Consider the following 23048-nt stretch of genomic DNA (forward strand, 5'->3'; position numbering starts at 1 on the left):
AGTCAGTGTGCCAAGGAACAACGACCTAAGATGGTTAGGCTACAAATAATATCATAACCAAACACTGAGTCAGTGTGCCAATAAAGACGCTAGTCTCCAAGAAAGTTGGATTGTGAGGTGTGCCCAGTGTGCCATCTCCAAAGAGATTGGATTGTGAGATGTGCCTGAGGTTGTATTGTGAGATATGCCCAGTGTGCCATGCCAATAAAGACGCTAGTCTCCAAGTAGGTTGGATTGTGAGATCCCACACCAAATGCATTTTAAAACCGTGAAGCTGACGATATATAACAGGCGAAAGCAAATAATATTTGTTAACGGTAAACTTGGACGGACCACATGATCAAACATTTGAATTCCATCGTGTGTGGTACTACAAACTTTCATTTAACAACAAAAATCCAAAGCTGTCTACTGAGATATAAGAAGACAAGAAAGAATAGCCCCAATAGTGCTTGTGGGACAAAATGGTTCACAGAATATTGTCTGGGAATATGCTAAGATATCAAACTAACTCACAAAAAACTAGACTGCTAATAACAAGTAAAAAAGGGGAATAAAGTATGTCGAGCTACTAGTACAAAGGAGCAAGCGGAGACCCATGCTCGAGACACTAACCACGTAAAAATGATAGGTGAAATGGAGTAGCACGATTAGAACCGAACAAAATCAAACCAACAAATAGGAATTGAATATCTGATAGCAGTGAGGTTCGGCTGTTACAGTTCTATATCATACTTACCTCATCTAAAATGTCGCGAAAGTGGGTCGAACTACAACTACGAAATGGTAAATAGCATGTAATGGAATGGGTAGCAAAATGTATTTGGTGATATTTGAAATTGCAGGTAAGATCTGCATTTTATTCCAGCATCTCATTCACACAGAAACTATGGTGCAGTTCTTTGAAAGCTGTGTGTACAAGGCTGAGAAATAGGGCCTTGAATTACAACATTATAAATAGGAAGTCAATGTGAATGTGAACAAAAACAAATGGTGAAGGTTTTGGTTTCTCTTTCCCAGTAGAAAATAAATTTGGTAGTTTCATAAGAAGAATGAAGCGAAGAAGAAGAAGAAGAGAATTCTCAAATGCTGGTAGAGCAGAAAAGGCATTTCAAGATTGCTCTACTGCATGATCCTCGGATTGAGGCTGAGACTCGGCATCTTCTTCGGCGCGATCGGCCGGGGGTGTGGCGTTTTTCTTGTTTGCAGCAGCTTCAAGGACATGGTTGTAGTTGCCTTTGACCATGAACAGCTGAGAAAAATGGTGCTTGCAGTACAATACTCCATCAAGAGCAGCATATGAACCGTGTGTCAAATGGCATCCACCATGAGCACATCTAAAGCAATTCTTGTGGTAGCATTCCCCCTCCAGAGTCACCTGTTTAGCCATATATACATTTCAATTTTCAATTTTCTCGAGCCATATACGAACCTAGATGTAACGCATCAATCACAGATCATTTGCTTTGAAAACTGAACCATAAAACAAAACATTTTCTTTTAAACTACGTAAAACAGACGAACAACGTTCATGAAACGCCTCTATACGCACTTAAAAAGTCATTACAAACCCGTTCTATATCTCATTCCTGAGAGGTGGCAGGTTTCAATCAGACAACAACAACCCAAACAATGTGATATCAAAGAAAGGGAAGAACTACAGACCTTCTCTAATGGATAAACTGTTTTGGTGCAAACAGAACATTTATCTTGAGTTCCAGAGAACATGGAGGAGAGTTTGCTGGGGGTCCTTGTCTGTCAAAGATTATGAAATTTGTATCAAAATTACAGCATTTTCATGGAGAGCACAAGCTTCAAATTTCATGAACTATCAATATAAAATGAGGATAAAATGATCATAGGAATGATAATTGATCATATTATACAAACCAATAGACTCGAGCAAGCCCTAAATTGAAACAAAATCACAACCATACAAAATTTGTGTTTATCAACAACATTAGGAATGGCATATTCAAAATCAGGATTTGGAAGAACATTTAGACTTAATCCTAATAAGCTTAGATATGAAATTGTAAAACACCAGAATTTTGCAGTTTCTGTTTTCTAAACCTAAGAACAATGAAAAGCGTGGGAGCCTACCAGTTCACTTTGCTTCTCAGAAGGCTTGGCTGTTGTGATTCAATACCATGGAAATGAGAGAATGTCAGGAAATTAAGGAAAAGTAAAACAGGAACAAATAGAAGAATGGAAAGAAACGTGTATTACTTTGAAAGTTCTTGCTGAAATTTCCAGATTCTTTAAAGAGTTGCTCGAAATGAGTCTTGCAATACAGGACACCATCCATCCATGAGTAGCTGCTCATCTGTAATAGACAACGAACTCGGATCAAATCCGCCAAAATCGAGTGTTCTAATACGAAATGATGATTTCAAATTGAGAGAGACTAACCGAAAGAGTGCCTTTGCAGTGGCTGCATTTGAAGCAATGCTTGTGGTAAGGAATTCCTTCAAGAGACAATAAATCAACGACATAAACAGTCTTATCACAAGCCTTGCATTTATCCAACGTTCCTGTGAAAGCCATTACGAAGCAAATTACTCTTTTACAAGATGGACTCGATCCGAGATCCAAGAACTTCGGGAGAAGGAAAAAAAAAAGAAAGAATTCACCCCCAGAAACCAAGAAAAAAACAAGGGCGATTAGAACCCCAAGCCGTCCGAAGCCTTGTCTGCCAGATTAATTCGAATGCGACGGGACAAGATGAAAGGCTTCCAGTGATTAACTACAAAACCAAATTTATACATCAGAAATCTGAATCCGAATGTGGCAGAGAACTCTAAATCACAACTGCCATCCGCTCCAATTTTGGACATAATGGGCTGAATTCGAGGGAAACAAGGACGAATCCGTCGACCAATTCAAAGGAACTCCAGCTTTTTCAGAGAAAAATGGAGGGAGGAAAGATTGCTAAAAATATATATTTCTAAATAAAAAAAAAATATAGTACCTCTTTTATTTTATTTCATCCCAAAGTCCTTGTCATTTTATTTCCATGGCCTAGCCTGGTGAGTACCTAGCCGGGCTTTTTTGTTCCAATGAATAGTAGATAAAATTATTTATTTTATTTGAAAACACAAAAATTTTTTGAAACAAAAAAAAATACAAGCTTTTTTGTTCCAATGAATCGTAGATAAAATTATTTTATTTATTTTATTTGAAAACACAAAAATTTTTTGAAACAAAAAAAATACAAATAACAAGAATCATAAGATTTATTATTTGATTCCTATGATACAAAAAAAGATGATATAGAATCAAGGTGCTATTCCTTACTATTATTTCAGTACTGAATAGAATTAAAAAAATTGTTAATTTTTTAATTAAAATGAGTCCTCTTTTCCTAATCTCATCAGTTGCCCTGATGAAAATACGTCTCGAATTTTCATGATTCTTTTTTGATCCGATCTTTTTATTATTTATTAATACGACTCATTTTCGTCTTCGACAAAAGGTCAATTTATATGCAATAATTGCATTGTAGCGGATATAGTTTAGTGGTAAAAGTTGGATTCGTTCTATTAATCCCTTAATAGTTAAGGGATCCTTCGGAATTATTAATATTCCGATCAAAAACTTTTTTTCTTAAAAGGATTTAATCCTTTACCTCTCGATGAAAGATTCGAGGAAAAATATAAATTCTCGTGATTTGTATCCAAAAATAAATTCGAAATTGAAAAAATTGGATCACGAAATTAGGAAACATAATTTTATTGAATTGGATCAATACTTCTGAAGGAATAAGGGATCCATGGATAAAGGTAGAATTTTTTCTAATCGTAACTAAATCTTCAATTTTTTCTTTGGATAAGGGAGATTGAAGCAAAACAAAATAGATATTAAACAGTGTCTTTGGACTGAAGGACAGCGTTTACCGGGTTTTACTTTTAGCGCCCCTTAAACGACGCCGTTCCATCTGGTTTTGAGCTTTCGCCTATTGAAAATTAACCTTATTATACATGATAAAATATAAATAATAATACTCACAATTTGATTAATTCCAACATGTTATATTACTTATCTTTATTGTATTTATCGAGCTCTAAACACATACAAAAACGTCCCAAACCCTTTCCTCCCTATCGTTTTGGTGAAAAATGTACTACTTGCTTACTCGAGCACTTTAGGGTATGTGTACTTAAAATCTCAATTTTTTCGTCAGTGTAATATTAAAATATACTGATATACCTAATTATAAATATTCGATAATAACTAATATGAATGCATATAAAATATGATATATGTTTTGATTTAACACTATTGTTATTTTTAAAATTTTAAAAGTTGCTATCAAAATAACTAATTTCTCAAAATAAAAAAAATAAAATAAAATAATAATAAAAATAATAAAAAATTTCTCTTTTTAAAAAATAAGAATAAAAAAAAAATTAATCCAAAATTTTGGAATTCAAAAGATTTAAACATTAGAAGCAAAAGGTAGGACTTCAGAAATTTAAGGTTAAGCAATCCAACAGCAGAAGGCAAGACACTTCATTGTCTAGTAGAAGAACCGTCTGCTTCAGGAATTTTAGCTCTCTTTTGTTCAGGAGATCTGATATGGTCTTTCCATGGTGATCGATTCTCCACGAGCAATTTACGTTACGCCACCATCTAAAATGTACGAACGGATACCTTTAACTTCGTATATTTCGACCTTCACATGTTCAAGTCATTCCATTTGCCTCTAGCTCTGCTATGGGGGAATGGCCAACTTCTGGTGCGAAGGATCCTGTACGAGGTTTCAGATATCCTTTCGAACCTTTCATCTTGTTTCAACTACACAACTGTGTCACATTTCAAGATAACTTCATTTTTCCATTGCACTAGCAGTATGCAGCTCGTGATTTTCTACACATTGGTTGGTGAGGAGAACAAACCACCATTTATAAGGGTGTGGAAACCTTCCCCTAGCAGACACGTTTTAAAGCCTTGAGGGGAAGCTCGAAAGGGAAAACCCATAGAGGACAATATCTGCAAGCGGTGGATCTGGGTCGTTACAATTCTATAGATACTCCAAACTCTATTAGCACGTGTTTGGAAAGCATGCAACTTGTTTAAGTTCACAGCGCAATCCGTTAATCATCTGATATATTTTATCAGATTTCGGATGTGATCGATCGAACACTGTAAATTCATGAACCTCATTATTGACCTCGATGGAACTAGCACCCGATGGTTTTTGAGTTCCAATACTCCGCATTCTCAACCTCACATCGGCAACACAGTCCCAATCGCCTGCTGCAGCATATATGTTCGACAACATGGATAAATTACCCGGATTAGATGGTTCCAACTTAACCAAATGATCAAGAACCTCTCTTGCAAGTTCGACAGCATTATGCATACGACATGCCCCTAAAAGGGTGCCCCAGATGATGACATTTGGTTCCATTGGCATGGTGCGAATGAGCCTGATGGCTTCTTCAAGCCTTCCCTTGCGACCCAAAAGGTCTACCATGCAACCGTAATGCTCGATTTCATGAACAAGGGCATAGTTCTTTTCCATTGAAGAGAAGTATCGAATGCCATCATCGATCAATCCCGCATGCGAACAAGCACACAAGACTCCGATCATAGTAACTTTGTCAGGGGAGAAGCCCTTCTCTTTCATTCTTTTGAAAAGCTCGAGCGCTTTCTCTCCGTGCCCATGCATTGCCAGTCCATGAAGCATAGCATTCCAAGACACAACATCTTTGTTTTGTATGTCGTTAAAGACATTGTATGCAATATCCAGCCTACCACATTTTGCATACATATCAACCAAAGCATTGGAGATTTCAGTAGTACATTTGAAATTGTGGTTCTTAATGGAAGCATGTATTTTCTCACCAAGCCCAAGCAAACCAGACTCAGCACAAGAAGCCAATATACTTATTACTGCCCCATTGTCTAACTTCACGCCAGCCTCTTCCATTTGATCAAACAAGCCAATGGCTACTTTGGCTAGCCCTTTCTCAGCAAAGCCAGAGATAATTATGGTCCAAGAAACCAAATTCCTCGTAGGCATTTTATCGAACAACATTTGTGCCATCTCCATATCCCCTACCTTGCAGTACCCCAACAACATTGTCGACCAAGAGACAACATTCCTCTCAGGCATTGCATCAAACAATTTAAATGCATCATCCATTTTCCCAGCTTTAACGTACCCATCCAACATTGTGTTCCAACTAATACTATCCCTTATAGGCATTTTATCGAACACCTTCCGAGCTTCTTCGTACAAACCACCCTTTGCAAATCCAGAGATCATTGAATTCCATGACACAACATCCCTACAATCCCCCATTGACACAAACAACTTCTTCGCTGTCAAAATTCCACCAGACCCACATTTGGAATATGAATCAATAAGAGAATTCGGCACAAATACATTCGACATGAAACCAAATTTCTCAATTTGGGCGTGTACCATTTCAATAACTGGCAACCACCCATTCCCAGTACAAGCTTTCAGAAGATACGGGAAAGTGAAATTATCGGGGTATAATCCATCAAATTGCATGGTGAAGAAAGTGGAAAAGGCCTGTGAAGGTTGTGAATTCTGGGCGTGGGCTCGAATCAGAGTGTTGTACAAATGGACATTTGGATATTGAACTTGATTGAAAGCGTTGGTGGCGAGGGGCATTTGGCGGCAAAGAGAGAAAGCAGATATGAGTTTGGGAGCAACATAGAGGTCGAGGTGGAGATTGGATTTGAGGATTTGAGCGTGGAGTTGCTTCACTTGGTTGAGGTCTGTGCACTTGTGGAGATCTGATAGCTTCTGCTCAAAGAGCTTTCGAGTGGAAAACCAAGAGGGCGTTCGAGTTAGGACGCTGCACATTTGAATGGCTTCACACACAAAACTGGCAGATAGAGAAGCTTTAGCCACGCCCTTCCTGTCTTGCTCAAGACAAAGACAATCACAAATAATTACGAGATAAGTTAGAAAAGTAATCTGAAAAAAGCCAAAGGAGATTCCAAAGACATTCTCTAATGGACAAAGAAGCAAGCAGCTAATACATCTCTATAAAGATATCTCAACTTGAAGCATTTGGGAATAAACACGTCCCAATATATACTAGACATCAAAGAAGAGTGTTCAGATTCCCTTCTTCCAAATTCCCCAAGAAAAAGCTAAGAGAGTACTGGTCCACAAACATCTTAAGGAAGAAACTGTTGAGGATCGTTGGGAGGGAATCCTACGTTGACTAATTTAGGGAATGATCATGAGTTTATAAGTAAGGAATACATCTCCATTGGTATGAGGCCTTTTGGGGAAACCAAAAGAAAAACCATTGTGGACTACATACCCTTGTGGAGAGTCGTTATTCCTAACATGGTATCAAAGTCATGTCCTTTACTTAGTCATGTCAATAGAATCCTCAAATGTCGAACAAAAAAGTTGTGAGCCTCAAAGGTATAGTCAGAAGTGACTTAAGTGTTGAACAAAGGGTGTACTTTGTTCGAGGGCTCCAGAGAAAGGAGTCGAGCCTCGATTAAGGGGAAATTGTTCGAGGGCTACATAGGTCTCAAGGGAGGCTCTATGGTGTACCTTGTTCGAGGGGAGGATTGTTGATGATTGTTGGGAGGGAGTCCCACATTAGCTAATTTAGGGAATGATCACGGGTTTATAAGTAAGGAATACATCTCCAGTGGTACGAGGCTTCTTCAGGAAACCAAAAGCAAAATCACGAGAGTTTATGCTCAAAGTAGACAATATCATACCATTGTGGAGAGCCGTGATTCCTAACAAAACGCCAATTTCCGCTCTAAGGATTTTAACCATGCTGGGAAAAAATAGTTGGAAACTAGCTTTTGCACGTAACAGCATCAGTTTGGACGAGTACCCCGGTTCATTTCTTGTATATACTCACAAAATATCGAATCCTTTGACAGTGACTTGGGTTGTTCTTAGTTCAATAGAAGATTATGCAAGCAGGCACGCCGTGTTGTCATTCTCTTAGATTAAATAACAGTTTCCCAGCATAAACAACAATCTGGACGCCTCGTCCTTTCTTATTTTACTTTATTCAGATTTCTCCTAAACTTTAAAACCAGATTCCTCTTCCATTTCCCGGAAGTTTTCAGCAATCACATTGTTCATAGTAAGGAAAAGCCTTAGAAGCAGCTTACTCACATGGTGTCAATTAAACCAATCAGATTCCAAGGATCCAATTCTCCGCCAATCTAATTCAGAAATAGTATTTTCTACAACCAGAATTCATCTAAACACAAAAGTAACACAGGAACAAACAAAGAAGTAGAAACTCTACAGATGAAAAGCCTAACAAATCAACCAAACGAGATAAGAAGGCCTTCTGCAAAATCTTTAAGTTACAGACCCTCACTCATACTGCAAGTTTCTTCCACCTACTCAACCAGAACACAGCGCCATGATCAACTTTCAAACCGAAATTAAGATTGTGAAGCTAATGAGCTAACGGTGCGTGGTTCAAAAATCAAAATCATACACCAACACACATGCACGCATAAACAACAATAAACGCATCAACAAGCTGAAAGATGGTACCTACCTTGAAATAAACAGAACAATCTTCGACTGAAAGGATAGTAAACACAGCGCAAAGGGTAGAATACAAGCAGCCGCTCACCGCTCGGAGCTTGCCTACGGAAGAATGATTTGCCGAGAGAATTTGACTGGGCAGTCCTAACTTCAGTAACCATGTACAATGATAATTTGGGCTAAATATCACTTTTTGTTAAAATATCGTCAATTTTGTTAGAATGGCCTTCTTGTTTCCGAAAATGCCCTTCATTGTTTCTCCCACCCAAACTCTAAATGGTGGTAATTTAGACATTTGAATAATATAAACTAAAAATATAAATAATTAAAAAAATAAATGAAGTAAATAAAATGTGACTCGACATCTAAAGATCATGTCACTGCAAGTTTAATTGACGGTCCAAATACTAATCCAAAGTTTAGTATGATAATCATAGATAGTTAAAGAAATATAAAGTTACGTGGAAGTTACTCAAATAGAGGTAATCGAGTTGAGTTCAGTTGTCAGTTCTTTTTTTAATTATTTAAAATTTTATATTTATTTACCATACATATTAGGTTAATAACTAAAATTTTATAGAGCTCAAATATCGAACACTCACAAGTCATAATGCACCACTAATATCAGTTTTAAACGCCAATTCTTCTTAATATTCATGACAATTTTCAAAATAGGATTGGGTTGTAACCCTAGGGTTGATTGGTTGACCAAAAAAATGTCAACCGCGACCTGACTCGAAATTCTTGTTTTAAAAAATTTAATCGGACCCAAATGAAGGAAAAAGCTAACCCGGGCCTGAGTTTGGTAGTCGGAGTGATTGGGTTATCGAGGTATATGAAACACCCTTAAGTGCCATTTTTACAAATTTGGGGTTATTTTGACAAATTATTTCGAGAGATATTCAATCAAAACTCGCACGTAAAAGCATTAAAACCAATTAGCCGGCAGAGCTTGCAAAGGGCCGATCGCAGGTTTTTTCTACATCTTCCCGCCTTTGACCGGCAGCTGCAGAGTGAACACAGCCATGGTGACGTCGCCGGTGGTGAACACCTATCCACTTTCCAGCTACACTTTCGGTACCAAAGAGCCGAAGCTCGAGAAGGACACCTCCGTCGCCGATCGTCTTGCTCGCATGAAAGTCAAGTACTGCAAATTTACTCGATTCCTTAAACCCTAGATTTTTTTTTTTTCACCGCCTTAGTTTTGTGTTGGTCTTGAAAGTTAGGAAATTTGGCTGTTTCTTATGGTGGATTCTTGGTCATTTTATATTTGATGTGTATAGCATTACATGAAATCGTGGAAGAAGCTGTAGTAATTTCAAGCCATTTGTTCATAGATAAACTTAGTGCTTTCTTATTGCTACCTTGTTTCTTTGCTTCTTCCTGGCCTGTGATCTATCATTTACCGGGCTTGGAGGGGCATTGAGTGGAATGAGTAACATGTACTGGTGTTTGGTTCACAGCTATATGAAGGAAGGCATGAGGACAAGTGTTGAAGCAATTCTGCTGGTCAGTGCTCATATTTCATCTTAATGTACTCATTGCCTTGCTTCGTTATTAATACTTTTTTGAAAAATTAACGTTTAAATGGACCATTAGGATACAAATGTAGTAGTTGGATGTCATGGTTTGTGTCTTCAGTTGTGAATCGTGAATAATTGCAAATGTCTTCATTACTTACATATACGCATGCAAATAGCTGGGAAAATTGTGTTGTTGAATCCTTGTGCTTATTGAAAGACAGGGATCACTAAATCTGAACATTCATCATTATCATCTTTTAGACTATACCAAAAGCAAGCATCCAATGAAATATTTGTATGTGTTAACATGGGATCTTCCCATCCGTGATATATCAAATACTGATTACATTTGATGTCAAATACATTAATTAATCTGTTTTTGGTTGCAAATCTAAAGTAGATGTTTTAATAGCTCTATAACTGACATTTATGTATTTGGTAAAACAACTCCAAAATATCCAAAATCTTTTAGGATTTAAGCCTCCGCAAGTTGGATTCAGAATTGACCTAAAAATTCAGTAGCAAAATGTAAAACAAGCTCATTGAAGTTGATGCTTTAGGAATTGCCTACCATGCATTAACAACTTATTTATGAATTTGTGGAGGAAATTAAAGTCTAACTGCAAGCACTTGGAAGAACCAGTAGGATTTCAGTGCATTGCATTGTGCTTCCCAGCCTGGTCATCGTCTAAATGCCATTTTACTAGTGAGATGGTGACATGACAATAGATGGGTACATGCTTTGTTAAGTAGGCCAGCTTGAGAACCGAAGAGGATCTCTTCTCTTTATTCTAGGTTTGAAGGAATTTACTTTCTCCTTGAAGCTCTTGATTAGGATCCCGTTGGGTCTAATAATAAGGAAGATTAAGTAGCCTTTTAAAGAAAAGAGGTTTTACTGGTGATGGTATGGAAAAGGTAAGCATCAGGCTGTGAAGGACACATCGGAACATAGATGTTCTGAAGATATTTCATTTCATATCTCTAGACTCTAAGAAGACCAAGCCGACCGAGGTTGGAGATTCGAATGCATCTGCTAACCACCTTTATTGATAAACTTTTAGCTCAAGTGTATGTGGAAACTTGATAGACAAAAGCAAACACTGCCAAGGGCTATCATTCAGAACCATTGAACAGGGAATAGACAAACGTGGATGTTGTTTTAGTTGCCAATGTAGTGGTGGACAAATGGAAACTAGAAAAAAGGGCTTGGTTCTTAAGGTGGATCTCAAGAAGGCACACAGTATGTTGACTGGCATTTTCTTACATCAGAACTTAATAAGAAAGGTCTTGGATGAAACAGATAGACTGGATCTAGAACGACATCTCTAACGCTGCATAATCAGAAACGGCATCTAGATTAATCAATTGTAATATGTCAATGGTACTTATGTTTTTGTGCCTACTGTAACACTAACATTGAAAAATCTGAGTGACGTTGAAGAATGTGGATCGTTTACTGTTATCTCAGTCGGGCATGAGGCCCTTGTTTGCAGGGATGAAAAATGAATAGGACTTCAATTTTTTTATGAGCCGGAAATCAGAGCTCAATCAGGGAGGTGATTTACAACAAGGAGAGGTAATAATACTGCTGTATGTCCTTAGACTTATATCTCCAAGTTCATTTAGGAAACTAATAATTACATTCTGTTGAAAATTGGAAGGGAATCCAATTAAATTTTGGAAGAATTTTAGCCGGAAAAAGGAGAGTGGCCATTTGCCTCCCTCTTCTCTAGACTTTATCTTCCAAAAAAAAAAAAGGGAAAAACATGAATAACCAATATTGGTTGAGATGCGAGGTCTCAAGAAGCTTGATTTAAAGAGAAATCTGTTGGATGCTGAAATACAGGGGCAGCCTAACCTTTCAAAATTTGATAAGAAAAAAAGAACGTGTTGATGAATCGAAAGGAGTCCAAAAACAGGAGGATAAGCAATCCAATCCACGGCTTAAGGGGTTTACAGAATGGGACCTCAAATATTCAAGGCACACTGTGATTACAACAGACAACGTTTTTAGGGTCACCAAGAGGAGCCCAAGATTTGTGTTTGAAGACTTTGTAGTTTCTCGCAGCCTATAATTTCCACTGCAGCTTTGATAGAATTAGTGTAACAGTCCAAGCCCACCGCTAGAAGATATTGTCCTCTATAGGCTTTTCCTCAAAGTTTTAAAACGCGTCCACTAGGGAGAGGTTTCTACACCCTTATAAGGAATATTTCGTTCCCCTCTCCAACCGATGTGGGTTCTCACAATCCACCCCTTCACCTCCCGGTGTTTGACTCTGATACCATTTGTAGCAGTTCAAGCCTACCGCTAGCATATATTGTCCTCTTTGCTTTCCCCTTCCGGGCTTCCCCTTAAGATTTTAAAACGTGTTCACTAGGGAGAGGTTTCCACATTCCTGATGTGAGATTTCACAATTAGACCAAAGAATTCCAGTTTCATGCCTTCGTGAGTTGGGCACTGAATGTCTTTTAAATTCACTAAGTCTCTCTTTAGTTTCTGCAATTTAGTGACTGATATTCAAGAGAGTCATGTATTGGTGTAATTTTATCTTTTCATTTTTTTCCCCTTTCAATTCCACAGGTGCAAGAACATAACCATCCCCATATTCTACTTCTGCAAATAGGCAATACCTTTTGCAAGCTCCCTGGGGGCCGGTTGAAGCCAGGAGAAAATGGCAAGATTTTATATACAATTCAAGCCCCCCCCCCCCCCATCCCATTGAGTAAAATCTCTCTCATGTTTGTTTTAACATCTGCAGAAATTGAAGGTTTAAAGAGGAAGCTGACGAGCAAACTGGGTGCAAATTCACCCGCTCTCCAGCCTGATTGGCAGGTTTGGATCATTTCTTCTATTTTGGCGTGCAAATCTATTTTCTGAAGTTCTATATGTTTCTACGAGGAATTACATTCTTCATCGCAAATTTCCTGCAGATTGGTGAATGTGTGGCTACTTGGTGGAGACCAAACTTTGAAACTGTTATGTATCCTTACTGCCCCCCTCATATTACTAAAGCCAAGGTATATAGCCTCTCTCAAACCCTCCCACCCCCACCCCCTATAGTGCTCGATGACATTCGTTTGTGGTATCTTTGACCAAGGTTTAAAATGTTGATATCAACGAAAATTTTGACGTTTCATTTTATGAAAATGTTGATTGAAATATCGATAAAATGTCGATATTTGATAGATATTTCTGGAAAAAATTATAACAAAAATAAATAAATAAAAAAAGTGCATTAATAAATAACATTTTATTTTTTAAAAAAAGATAAAAGGCTCATTGTTTATCTTATATACATAGTATGCATAGTGACGTTTTGCTGCATTTTTGTTAGTTTCATTTGAACTTGTGGACGTGCAAATGTCGACTTTTTGTGCGAAAATTTAATACTTTGACTTAGACTTTGAATTGGAATTTGCTTTGCGCTTTGTTCGGCCTTCTTTGTGGTGGATTGTAGAAACTTCACATCATTAATTATTCAAGCTGATCTGATAGCCTCTTTATCCTCCCTCTTTTTGGGTTGGGGAAACGTCTGGTCCACCATTTCTGTAACCGCTAAAGTCCACCGCCAATAGATATTTGTCCGTTTCGGCCGTTACATATCGTCATTAGCCTCATAGTTTTAAAATGCGTCTACTAGAGAGAGGTTTCCACTCTTATAAGGAATGTTGTTTCCCTCTCCAATCAATATGAGATCTCACAATCCACCCCCTTAGGGGGCCAGCGTCCTCGTTGGCACACCGTCTAGTGTTTGGCTCTGATACCATTTGTAACAGTCAAACCCACTACTAGTAGATATTGTCCGCTTCAGCCCATTACGTATCGCCATCAACCTCACGGTTTTAAAATGCATCTACTTGGGAGAGGTTTCCACACTCTTATAAGATATACTTCGTTCCCCTCTCTAACCAATGTGGGATCTCACAATTTCCATTTTACTTCGATTAGCATTATGAAGGGAGTAGAAATCCTTTTCAGGAAATAGCCTTTTTCTTTTCTTAATTCTTGACTTATATTGAATACTTTTTTTTTATTCCATATGAAAAAAGTGAAAATCCTAATCAGGGTTTTGGATGATCCAGGAATGCAAAAAGCTCTTCATTGTTCACTTGTCTGAAAGAGAGTACTTCGCAGTTCCTAAAAATTTGAAGCTGCTTGCAGTTCCTTTGTTTGAGCTCTACGACAACGTGCAGGTAAGTTGCATTTTTCTTCGTATAAACGAGTTTCGTGCATATTAAATAATTGTTTAGCTTGTTGGGCAATGTCGAAAACCTGCTGAATTATAAGCAATTAGTAATTGATTTTCTTGATGCTGGATGAGGATGATACTGATAGTACCTGTAAATCCCATTAGTCTCAAACTATCATGCCATTTTTAAGCTAAATATTAGTTTTTGGTTTTCGCACTTGATTGCAGAGATACGGACCTGTTATATCGACGATCCCGCAGCAGCTTTCCAGGTTCCAGTTCAACATGATCACCACATGAGGTATCAATACAAGAACCCTGAAATTTGTAGCATGCATCATGGACTCCAATTTGCTTGAGAGATAGTTTGAACTTAGAGGACATTATCAACCTTGCTTGAGATAGATTAGTGTACTCGATAGACTTGTTGTTCTCGACGTTTTTCACCGATGTGTTTGTGAAGAAAACCCCGAGAAAAAGTTCATGTTTATTCTAACAATAGCGGAAAAAAGAATCGACCGAGTTCGTGTATCGATTTAACTTGATGAAAGTCCTAAAAGTGTAATGTATGTCTATTGAATCAATTGTAAAAGTGGTTAAATTGTGGAAACTTGGACATCCTCGGTTCTAACTTTCAAGTGAGAATCATAGCCTTGGCTCTCTGCTTCTCTGGTTTAATGCTATTTTGAGCCATTTTTGGGGGATTCTTTCTGTTTGAATGAAAAAAATTTAAAATAAAAAATAAAATTTAGATAACTCTTTTGTTTTCCATTTATTTATTTATTTTTACCTGTTTTTTTATTAGTAAACTAAATAAAATTATTTTTATTAAACTATGCCTAAATCTATTTATTTATTTATTGATGTTATTGATATTTATATACTTCATTATGGCTAATTAAATAGTCATTACTCATTAAAGAAAATCAGGCTTTGGTTACTTAATTGTAAGTAAATGGGTAATTATTTATTTTTGGTTTGTCTTAATAATGGTTTAAATAATTAGTAATTATTAATTAGTTTGTCCCTAGTCAATCATTCACTATAAATGTTTTTAAGTCGTTTTAAATTAATAATAAAAATACACAATTATTCAGTTTTTATTTATTTATTTATTAATAATAAAAATACACAATTATTCAGTTTTTATTTATTTATTTATTAATAATAAAAATACACAATTATTCAGTTTTTATTTATTTATTTATTTATTTATTTGAAGTCTTTTTGGGCTTTTGGTTATCAAATTTTTTGGGTAAATAAAAATTTAATATGATGGGTAAAAATGGTATTTGTAAATTGATGGGTAAAAATGGTATTTGTAAGTTAATTTTCAAAAACTGAAAATTTGAAATATGTTAGCTATCAATTAATTTAAAAACTTATTTTTATTCTTGTTTTTAACATTTGAATATTATTTTAAATATGAGACCCGAGATAAATAAATTATGAAAAAATAAATATAATTTTTTTAAAAAAAAAAAAAAAAAAAAATCATATATTTATCAAGAAGACGTAAGTGGTGAGTAAATGAGAAAATTACTACCGTTGGCTAATTTATCACAAATAATGTTGTTGTATTATTGAGATAATTGATGAGACAATTACTAATGACTGATTATTAGTTACTAATTACTAATTAGTAGTTAATTCGTCCCTAATTAACCTATAATAATGAACAAATATTCATAAACTCGTTAATTTTAATAAGCACAAAAAAAAAAAAACTTGATCACCGTACATATTAGTTGTGAGATCCCACAACAGTTGGAGAGAAGAACGGAATTTTTTTATAAGGGTGTGGAAACCTCTCCCTAATAGACACGTTTTAAAGTCGTGAGGCTGACAACGATACATAACGAGTCAAAATAGATAATATCTGTTTGCGGTGAACTTGAGCTACTACAAATTGTATCAGAACCAAACACGAGGCGGTGTGCCAGTGAAGACACTGGATTTCCAAGGGGATGAATTGTGAGACCTCACATCAGTTGGAGAGGGAGAGAACGTAACACGCCAATAAACTGTTATATTAGTTATTGAATTAAATGTATTTCACGTCTAATACGATTATTAAATTAAAAAAAAAGTTATATATTCTTTTTTGATATATTAAATATAAAATTACACTTATTAAATAAAATTTCCCACATAAACCACCGAGCTCATCATAATTCCAAAGTGACCCCATAAGTCTCGTAAAATTGCACAACAGCCCCAAAGGAGGAATGAGAATTATAAATCTAGGTGGACCCCATGTTTGGGGAAAGATATCCACGTTTGCGATGACCTGTCCATCTTCAACAATTGTGGTGACCAAATACTTCGTTGAAAGCGCGTGTATCACACGGACGAATCATCATTCGCCACATACCCGCTTCCCTTGACACCACGCGCTCATTTCCCTCCATGGCGTTTATTGCAGCTTCGCCTATAACTGAAAGCAAAGAAAGCATTTCCACCGCCAGTTTCAGTCTCGCAAATCCCATTCGTTTCCCTCCCTTTTTTCCTGCAGATTCTTGAGCAAAATCCAAATGCGCCCATCTGAGGTATTCTTCTTCACGTTGATTTTCTGTTTGGTTGCTGAGAAAATCTCAGCTAATTTTCCTTCCTTTTCTTTAATTCATACTGTCGAAACTAAGCAATGTGGCTGTTCTTGAGTAATGGTGAGTTTCGAGATATTGATACTTTTGTCTGTTTATTAATATATATTTTTTTTTTTGTCGTTCTCTCTACTTGGAATGGATAATTACACAAATTTTGTTAGAGAAAACTATGTTTGTATTTGCTAAGAGTTTCTTGCCTCATTGTAATTTAGAATTGCAGAATTGCGTGCATAGTTTCGAATTTCAAGACTACAGAGCTCGCATGAAATCAAAGAAATTAGTGTTTATGGTGTATTTAATCATAGATCGATTAAATGACGATCAGAAAACAACAATACTGTCGCATTAAACTATCACTCAACTAAAAAAGTTATGTTAATTAGTTGAAGTATATGTTTAAATTTTTTGATTTTTGGTATTCTCAATGTTTATCCATGGAGTACCATTGGATTTAAATTTCCAGACAACCAGGCAATGGAGAAGGATATTTCCTTGTATTTCTTTGCAAAGCTACATTATCAAGATTCACTTCTTGGGTTGCCTCTCTCAATGGCATGCCATTATTTGTTGTCTCATTTTAGTGAAATCGTGTTACCTTTGGTTCTTGGGACAGGACATATTGAAAAATGCCTTTTAGTGGTATTTGCCTTGTTATTCTGCTGAAATCAGCCACAAGAGCAGGAATATATCTAGTGGACTCTTGGATGTACTTGAAGGAGTATATTGATTTTTCATGATGGTGACAACTCTATCGTTTGCATCCGGAAGCGTTGGAAATAAACATTGCTGCTTGGAATTTCCTAGTTTGCATTTTGTTGAAGGTTTTTTGGCTGGCAAACTCCTTAGAAGTTCTTATAGAAGAGGGTATGGGTTTTGGTTGGATGATCCAAAATTTCCCCGGATTAAGAGCAGGAACAGATTTTGTGTCACTGCAAAGGTTAAAAAGTGGAGGAAGCACGATTATCCTTGGGCAGATGATATGGATCCAAACATTAAAAGTGGGCATTTGACTCATCTGTCTAACTTCAAACCTCTGATAGAGAAACCAAAACCCGTCACACTTCCATTTGAGAAGCCTCTGGTTGATTTAGAGAAGAAGATTATTGAGGTAAATTACCTTCTATGAGTTTCAAAAAATTTCAGGAAATCTTCTGAACGTTATTTTCATGAATTTGACATCTTTCAGTAATATTTTGTCTCACTGAAGGAGCTTATTTAAAGCTTGGAAGAATACTATGCTAAATCACCTTCTTTCCCTTCTTAATGTTATGCTTTGAAAAGCCTTATGTTGTTCATAAATCACTCATATATGAAATGGAAATCTCTGGGGTAAGGCATTATTTAAAGCTTTGGACATGAGATATCAGTCGAGCATAAACCAGAACATAGAAGCTTCTCATAATATATGTTGTATTGAACTCCCTCTCTCTCTCTTTTTCAGATCCGTAATTTGGCTGATGAAACCGGTTTGGATTTCAGCGATCAAATTGGTATCCTCAAGAACAAGTATCAGATGGTATGTTTAATTGTATTGCCCTGTATTATTTCGTTTGTCTGCTTATCCTGATATCGTATTCTTTCTGTATTAAGTGTTTTTTCTGCTCTCTGTTCCAAGTCCAGGTTCTTAAAGATTTGTACACACATTTGACACCAATTCAGCGATTATCAATTGCACGACATCCCAACAGACCGACAGTTCTTGATCATATATTAAACATAACAGACAAGGTTCCTCACTAGACTTTTTACATCTTATTTATAGCAATGAATGTTAACTTCTTATCTTTTTGTTTCGATCAGTGGGTAGAACTCCATGGAGATCGTGCTGGGTATGATGATCCAGCAATTGTTACTGGCATTGGGAGCATTGAAGGTAAAAGCTACATGTTTATAGGGAATCAGAAAGGTAGGAATACCAAGGAGAACATTTCTCGGAACTTCGCAATGTCAACCTCTCATGGGTAAGCTTAAAGACTCCATAATCAAACCAACAATTAGGAGGGTTAGAATGAGTACAAAACGAAATATTTTGACTACTCTTTTGAAATCAGAGAGAGTGACCTTGATAGCAAGAGTTTGGAGATACCCTCCTGTACTTTATGTTGTTTGAAACCCAAATACTGGTGAGGTGAAAATGTTCACTGGAAAGGCTCTCGAGTCAATATGAGCAATTTTTCTTTTTGTTTGGTAAATATTGGGTATGCTAACCAAAACCTGTCTAGAAAAACAGCTACCGGAAGGCTTTGCGGATGATGAAATATGCGGATCATCATGGTTTGCCTGTTCTTACTTTAGTTGACACTCCTGGGGCATTTGCTGATCCAAAATCTGAGGAACTTGGACAAGTGGGTGACTCTTTTCATTTCAGCATGGAAATTGAACTTTGGTGTTGATTTGATAATATGGTATTGGCTCAACAATTATCTAACATTTGCAGGGTGATGCAATAGCCCAGAACATAAAAACCATGCTTGCACTAAAGGTCCCCTCTGTAACAGTGATAACTGGTGAAGGTGGTTCAGGAGGTGCTCTTGCCATTTCTTGTTCAAATAAAATTTTCATGATGGAGAATTCTGTTTTATATGTTGCAAGGTACGACAACTTTATTTTTTATACTACAAAAAAAAAAAAAAAAAAAAAAAAAAAAAAAAAAAAAAAAAAAAATCCATCCTCGAACTTATAGTTGCTCAGACACTCATTGAAGAACTGCTTGATAAAATTTTATAAGCTAGAGACTTTCAGGTGTGTAGTTATGATACTCGTTTTTACGTGTAAATGATGTTTGAGGTCTCACGTCTGCATTTATCCCTGCATTCAAGCAAACTTCCAGCACTTTTGATCCTTGTCAATAAGGAAGTAACACTTACTATAACAGAACAAGATTCTCTCTTGTTATGTAATATTTGAAGCTCATACAATAAACTTGTTTCTTGTACCTGTCTTTCTTATCAGTCCTGAAGCCTGTGCTGCAATATTGTGGAAATCCTCCCAAGCAGCCCCCAAGGTATTTGATTGATTTGGTTATTGGACGCATTTGAAAACAAGCTAGCCAGCTTGTCTAACTCACGAAGTTTCTTACTCCCGTAGGCTACAGAGAAATTGAGAATCACAGCTCAAGAACATTATAGGCTCAAAATTGCTGATGGCGTCATCCCTGTAAGTATTTTCTCTGTAAACCGTGTACTCTGAGCGCTTAAAGCATTTTTAGCATTGTTAAAGCCGCACCATTTTCTTGCCTGTCATCATTTCCTTTCTAGATTATGACTGAACAAGAAGAGAGAAAAAAAAAAAAAAAGAACTTTGTTGCCCAATTGGAACTTGCTCTTTGGTTTGACCCCACGAGGTTTCTTGTCTGCTATTGCTTATTTCTCTGTTCCTTTTCTTTTGTCCTCCTTATGAAACGAGTAAAACAATGTTTGTGCTGTGATTGCAATTAGACAATTGATAACTATCATAAATGAAAGAAGGCTAAGTGGCACATTTCAGGCCGTTAGTCTAAGGATTTCTCATCATCTTATCTGACGGGCTGGCTATCTTATACTTCATCCCATCCATCTAGGGTGGCTTACCTTGCTATCTCATCCATCAGTCTATTGATATTTGTTTCATTCAACCACTTATCTTGGCTTGACTAATTGTTTCAACTCAATGTTTGTGTCTGGGAGAGATGAAGCTTCAAGAAGAAATAGCATATACTATATTTTTGATACACTAATTAATAAAACGACGAGATGACACAACTATTAATTTACCCTACACTTTTATAATCAGCTCAGCTGATGCTATGGCTTCTACTGGACTTTGCTTATGCCATGTTAATAATTACTCCTCACAGGAGCCTCTAGGTGGTGCACATGCTGATCCTGTATGGACCTCCCAACAAATTAAGTCTGCAATAATCCAGGCAATGAAGGCAGGTATCCTTCTCATCTTCACATTTAGAACTGCAGAAATTGTAAACTTAATACTGGATCTTTCCTAATCTAATGTACCCAATGTTTTGAACAATGCTCTTATTCTAATACCCACAATGATCAATGATTTTGGACCCATTAATACTAATTATCATGTCCCTGAGTATTTGCTATCTAATGGACTCCTGGACTAGTATCTTGGGACAATCTGTGTTCCCCTTGCTTTTCTTGACATTTAATGGTAGGAAAGCTCTTGTAAAATATTAGCAATAGTTGGCAAACATGAAGTTCGAACCCATAACCCCAAAGTCCCTTTGTGTTTGATCCGCCTACCCTTTAACCTCTAAGCTGGTTCATGATGGTTTTGAGTAATTCCTTGCGAAGGTTTGAAGTTCTTGGATCAAGCGATCGTCTTGTGTGTCCATTAGAAGTTTTCTTCCCGTTCTTTTAGAAATGGAAGCAATTGAGATTATTGGAGATGTGTTGGGTATCGGTCGAGGATTGTTGGAAGGGAGTCCTACGTTAGCTAATTTAGGAAATCATCATGAATTTATAAAGAATACATCTCCACTAACATGAGGCATTTTAGGAAAGTCCCATAATATCATACAATTGTAGAGAGTATGGAGGCATTTTAGGAAAGTCCCATAATATCATACAATTGTAGAGAGTAGGGAGGCATTTTAGGAAAGTCCCATAATATCATACCATTGTGGAGAGTAGTTCCTAACATCTTCCTAAGATTTTCATTTGTAACGAATCTTCACCTAATAAAAGTTAAAATTGACTTTGCTCAGGAGTTGTCAAACATGAGTACAGAAGAGATGCTTCACCACAGAATGCTCAAATACCGACATATTGGCTGTTTTCAAGAAGGTGTTCCCATTGATCCAAAGAGAAAACACAAAATGAAGCCATCTCAAACCAGCCTGCCAAAGGCTGCTGGCATAAATTTAGAAATTGAGAAACTCAAGCAAGATGCTGACAAAGAGATAGCCAATGCATTCACCTCCATGGGCCTGCAAGAGAAGCTTGAATCACTCAAGCTAGAACTCTCTAAAGCGCCAAATGGGTCGCCTAATCAACCACTCAGCGGAAACCTGAAGGAAAAAGCAGACAAAATCATGCAAGAATTCAAGCAGAACCTATCAAAGCCTGGTTCCTATATGGGTTTGAAACAGAAGCTTGAAAAGCTAGACATGGTTAACAAACTCATTGATCAGAAGAAGAAAAATGAAGAACTTAAATCAGAGATCAACAACAAAATCCCATCTGAGACAAAAGCAAAACTGAAACAATTAAAGGATTCTTGGGACAACGCCATCTCTAATGGGGCCCCAATGGACAGAGACCTGACAGAGAAGCTCGAAAGAATCAAGGCAGAGCTTTACCATATCTTAAAGTCAGCAAATTTAGAAGTCATTGGAGTGGCGAAAAGGACTGCCGCCGCCCCACCGGCGGAGGCGAGAGAGAAGGTGCAGCGTTTGAAAGAGGAGATCAATGGAGAGATTGAGAGGGCCATAGAAATGGAGGGGCTTCAGGGGAAGATTGAGGAACTGAAAGCGAAAATGGCGGATGGGTTGAATCTGGAAGAGGTTGAAAAGGTGGAGGCTGAGATAAAGGATAAGATTGTTGAAGCTTTGGAGGCATCTGGGTTGAAAGAGAAAGTGAAGAGCTTGAGAATGGAGGTGGCTTCATCCATGGCGGCCGGTGCAGAAAGTAATGTCAGGATTTAGATAAATGCATAATATAATAGTTCCATCTCTCAAGGTCGAGGGCAATTATGTAAATTACCAAGACTTTGCTTTCCCTGATATAAACTACATAGAAGTTATTATATAGTCTCCAAAGTATTGAAGGAATAAAAATAAAATAAAATAAATAAATCTTTCAAAATTTTCATTTTAGTAGTTAAAGTTTGAAGTTTATTAAAAAAATACATGAATATTTTATTAACATCTTTTGGAGTGATCTCGTAGTTCCTACACGGTGGAGACGAGCTTGGATTATGAGTGACTTTCTTCCCGGCCCACTTTGATTTTTGCCCTGTTAGCATATCTCCAATCCGAGATAGGAGATTATTTCGGTCTTTTCGTTCGTTCTAGAGTTGGTTGATAATGGACATACTTACCTTATTTATGGACCATCAACTGAGCTAACCCTGGTTCTATCAACGAGCTAACCTTGGTTCTTTATGCCTATCAAAGAACCTCGAGATGCTAATCCACAAAAACGACATGACATTTATAAATAAAAAAGTTTATGAAAAAATAATAGAAAAATAGAAA

General features: G+C 36.8%; 4 protein-coding genes and 1 long non-coding RNA gene across 8 annotated transcripts; 2 read left to right on the top strand and 3 right to left on the bottom strand.

Moving 5' to 3' along the window:
- Nucleotides 1-830: 830 nt before the first annotated feature.
- LOC111790073 (LIM domain-containing protein PLIM2b) lies at nt 831-2919 on the bottom strand. The gene is made up of 5 exons (XM_023670871.2): nt 2413-2919; nt 2230-2326; nt 2104-2132; nt 1666-1755; nt 831-1378 (listed from the first exon to the last, which is right to left on the bottom strand). The coding sequence occupies exons 1-5, from the start codon at nt 2545-2547 to the stop codon at nt 1112-1114; spliced, it is 618 nt and encodes a 205-aa protein (XP_023526639.1). The 5' UTR covers nt 2548-2919; the 3' UTR covers nt 831-1111.
- A 1437-nt stretch (nt 2920-4356) lies between these two features.
- Nucleotides 4357-8681, bottom strand: LOC111789854 (Tetratricopeptide repeat (TPR)-like superfamily protein). Of its 3 annotated transcripts, none has more exons than XM_087121899.1 (2): nt 8538-8681; nt 4357-6903 (listed from the first exon to the last, which is right to left on the bottom strand). In XM_087121899.1, the coding sequence occupies exon 2, from the start codon at nt 6842-6844 to the stop codon at nt 5045-5047; it is 1800 nt and encodes a 599-aa protein (XP_086978025.1). In that variant the 5' UTR covers nt 6845-6903; nt 8538-8681; the 3' UTR covers nt 4357-5044. The 3 variants fall into 3 exon arrangements, with proteins under 3 accessions (XP_086978025.1, XP_023526333.1, XP_086978024.1); XM_023670565.2 differs by having other exon boundaries at nt 4357-6899; nt 8538-8676; XM_087121898.1 differs by having other exon boundaries at nt 4357-8373; nt 8538-8676.
- Nucleotides 8682-9441: 760 nt separating this feature from the next.
- Nucleotides 9442-14850, top strand: LOC111791459 (pre-mRNA cleavage factor Im 25 kDa subunit 2). Its single transcript, XM_023672810.2, has 7 exons — nt 9442-9671; nt 9991-10036; nt 12632-12725; nt 12810-12883; nt 12982-13068; nt 14134-14244; nt 14469-14850. Exons 1-7 carry the CDS (start codon nt 9553-9555, stop codon nt 14538-14540), a joined length of 603 nt encoding a protein of 200 aa, XP_023528578.1. The 5' UTR covers nt 9442-9552; the 3' UTR covers nt 14541-14850.
- A 1808-nt stretch (nt 14851-16658) lies between these two features.
- LOC111790149 (acetyl-coenzyme A carboxylase carboxyl transferase subunit alpha, chloroplastic-like) lies at nt 16659-22670 on the top strand. 2 transcript variants are annotated; one of them, XM_087122733.1, is made up of 11 exons: nt 16659-16789; nt 17460-17954; nt 18288-18362; nt 18467-18574; nt 18647-18807; nt 19077-19191; nt 19284-19438; nt 19799-19850; nt 19934-20002; nt 20682-20759; nt 21558-22670. In XM_087122733.1, the coding sequence occupies exons 2-11, from the start codon at nt 17580-17582 to the stop codon at nt 22494-22496; spliced, it is 2127 nt and encodes a 708-aa protein (XP_086978859.1). In that variant the 5' UTR covers nt 16659-16789; nt 17460-17579; the 3' UTR covers nt 22497-22670. The 2 variants fall into 2 exon arrangements, with proteins under 2 accessions (XP_086978859.1, XP_086978860.1); XM_087122734.1 differs by lacking the exon at nt 16659-16789 and adding an exon at nt 16886-16906.
- LOC147793331 (uncharacterized) lies at nt 19457-22291 on the bottom strand. The gene is made up of 3 exons (XR_015420460.1): nt 22152-22291; nt 19783-21860; nt 19457-19654 (listed from the first exon to the last, which is right to left on the bottom strand). It is a non-coding gene; the product is annotated as an uncharacterized LOC147793331 (long non-coding RNA).
- Nucleotides 22671-23048: the final 378 nt, after the last annotated feature.

Source organism: Cucurbita pepo, chromosome 3 (assembly GCF_057944985.1).
Source record: "Cucurbita pepo subsp. pepo isolate OVF chromosome 3, ASM5794498v1, whole genome shotgun sequence".
Lineage (NCBI taxonomy): Eukaryota > Viridiplantae > Streptophyta > Magnoliopsida > Cucurbitales > Cucurbitaceae > Cucurbita > Cucurbita pepo.

What these genes read in the sequence shown, in the direction of transcription:
- LOC111790073 (XM_023670871.2), bottom strand. Translation starts at nt 2,547, where the DNA reads ATGGCTTTCACAGGAACGTTGGATAAATGCAAGGCTTGTGATAAGACT. An exon ending in ACTGCAAAGGCACTCTTTCG is followed by an intron (nt 2,327 to 2,412) that starts GTTAGTCTCTCT and finishes TGTCTATTACAG; the next exon opens with ATGAGCAGCTACTCATGGAT. An exon ending in TTTCAGCAAGAACTTTCAAA is followed by an intron (nt 2,133 to 2,229) that starts GTAATACACGTT and finishes GAATCACAACAG; the next exon opens with CCAAGCCTTCTGAGAAGCAA.
- LOC111789854 (XM_087121899.1), bottom strand. Translation starts at nt 6,844, where the DNA reads ATGTGCAGCGTCCTAACTCGAACGCCCTCTTGGTTTTCCACTCGAAAG.
- LOC111791459 (XM_023672810.2), top strand. Translation starts at nt 9,553, where the DNA reads ATGGTGACGTCGCCGGTGGTGAACACCTATCCACTTTCCAGCTACACT. An exon ending in CTTGCTCGCATGAAAGTCAA is followed by an intron (nt 9,672 to 9,990) that starts GTACTGCAAATT and finishes TTTGGTTCACAG; the next exon opens with CTATATGAAGGAAGGCATGA. An exon ending in CTCATATTACTAAAGCCAAG is followed by an intron (nt 13,069 to 14,133) that starts GTATATAGCCTC and finishes TGGATGATCCAG; the next exon opens with GAATGCAAAAAGCTCTTCAT.
- LOC111790149 (XM_087122733.1), top strand. Translation starts at nt 17,580, where the DNA reads ATGATGGTGACAACTCTATCGTTTGCATCCGGAAGCGTTGGAAATAAA. An exon ending in GCAATGTCAACCTCTCATGG is followed by an intron (nt 18,808 to 19,076) that starts GTAAGCTTAAAG and finishes CTAGAAAAACAG; the next exon opens with CTACCGGAAGGCTTTGCGGA. An exon ending in AATCTGAGGAACTTGGACAA is followed by an intron (nt 19,192 to 19,283) that starts GTGGGTGACTCT and finishes TAACATTTGCAG; the next exon opens with GGTGATGCAATAGCCCAGAA.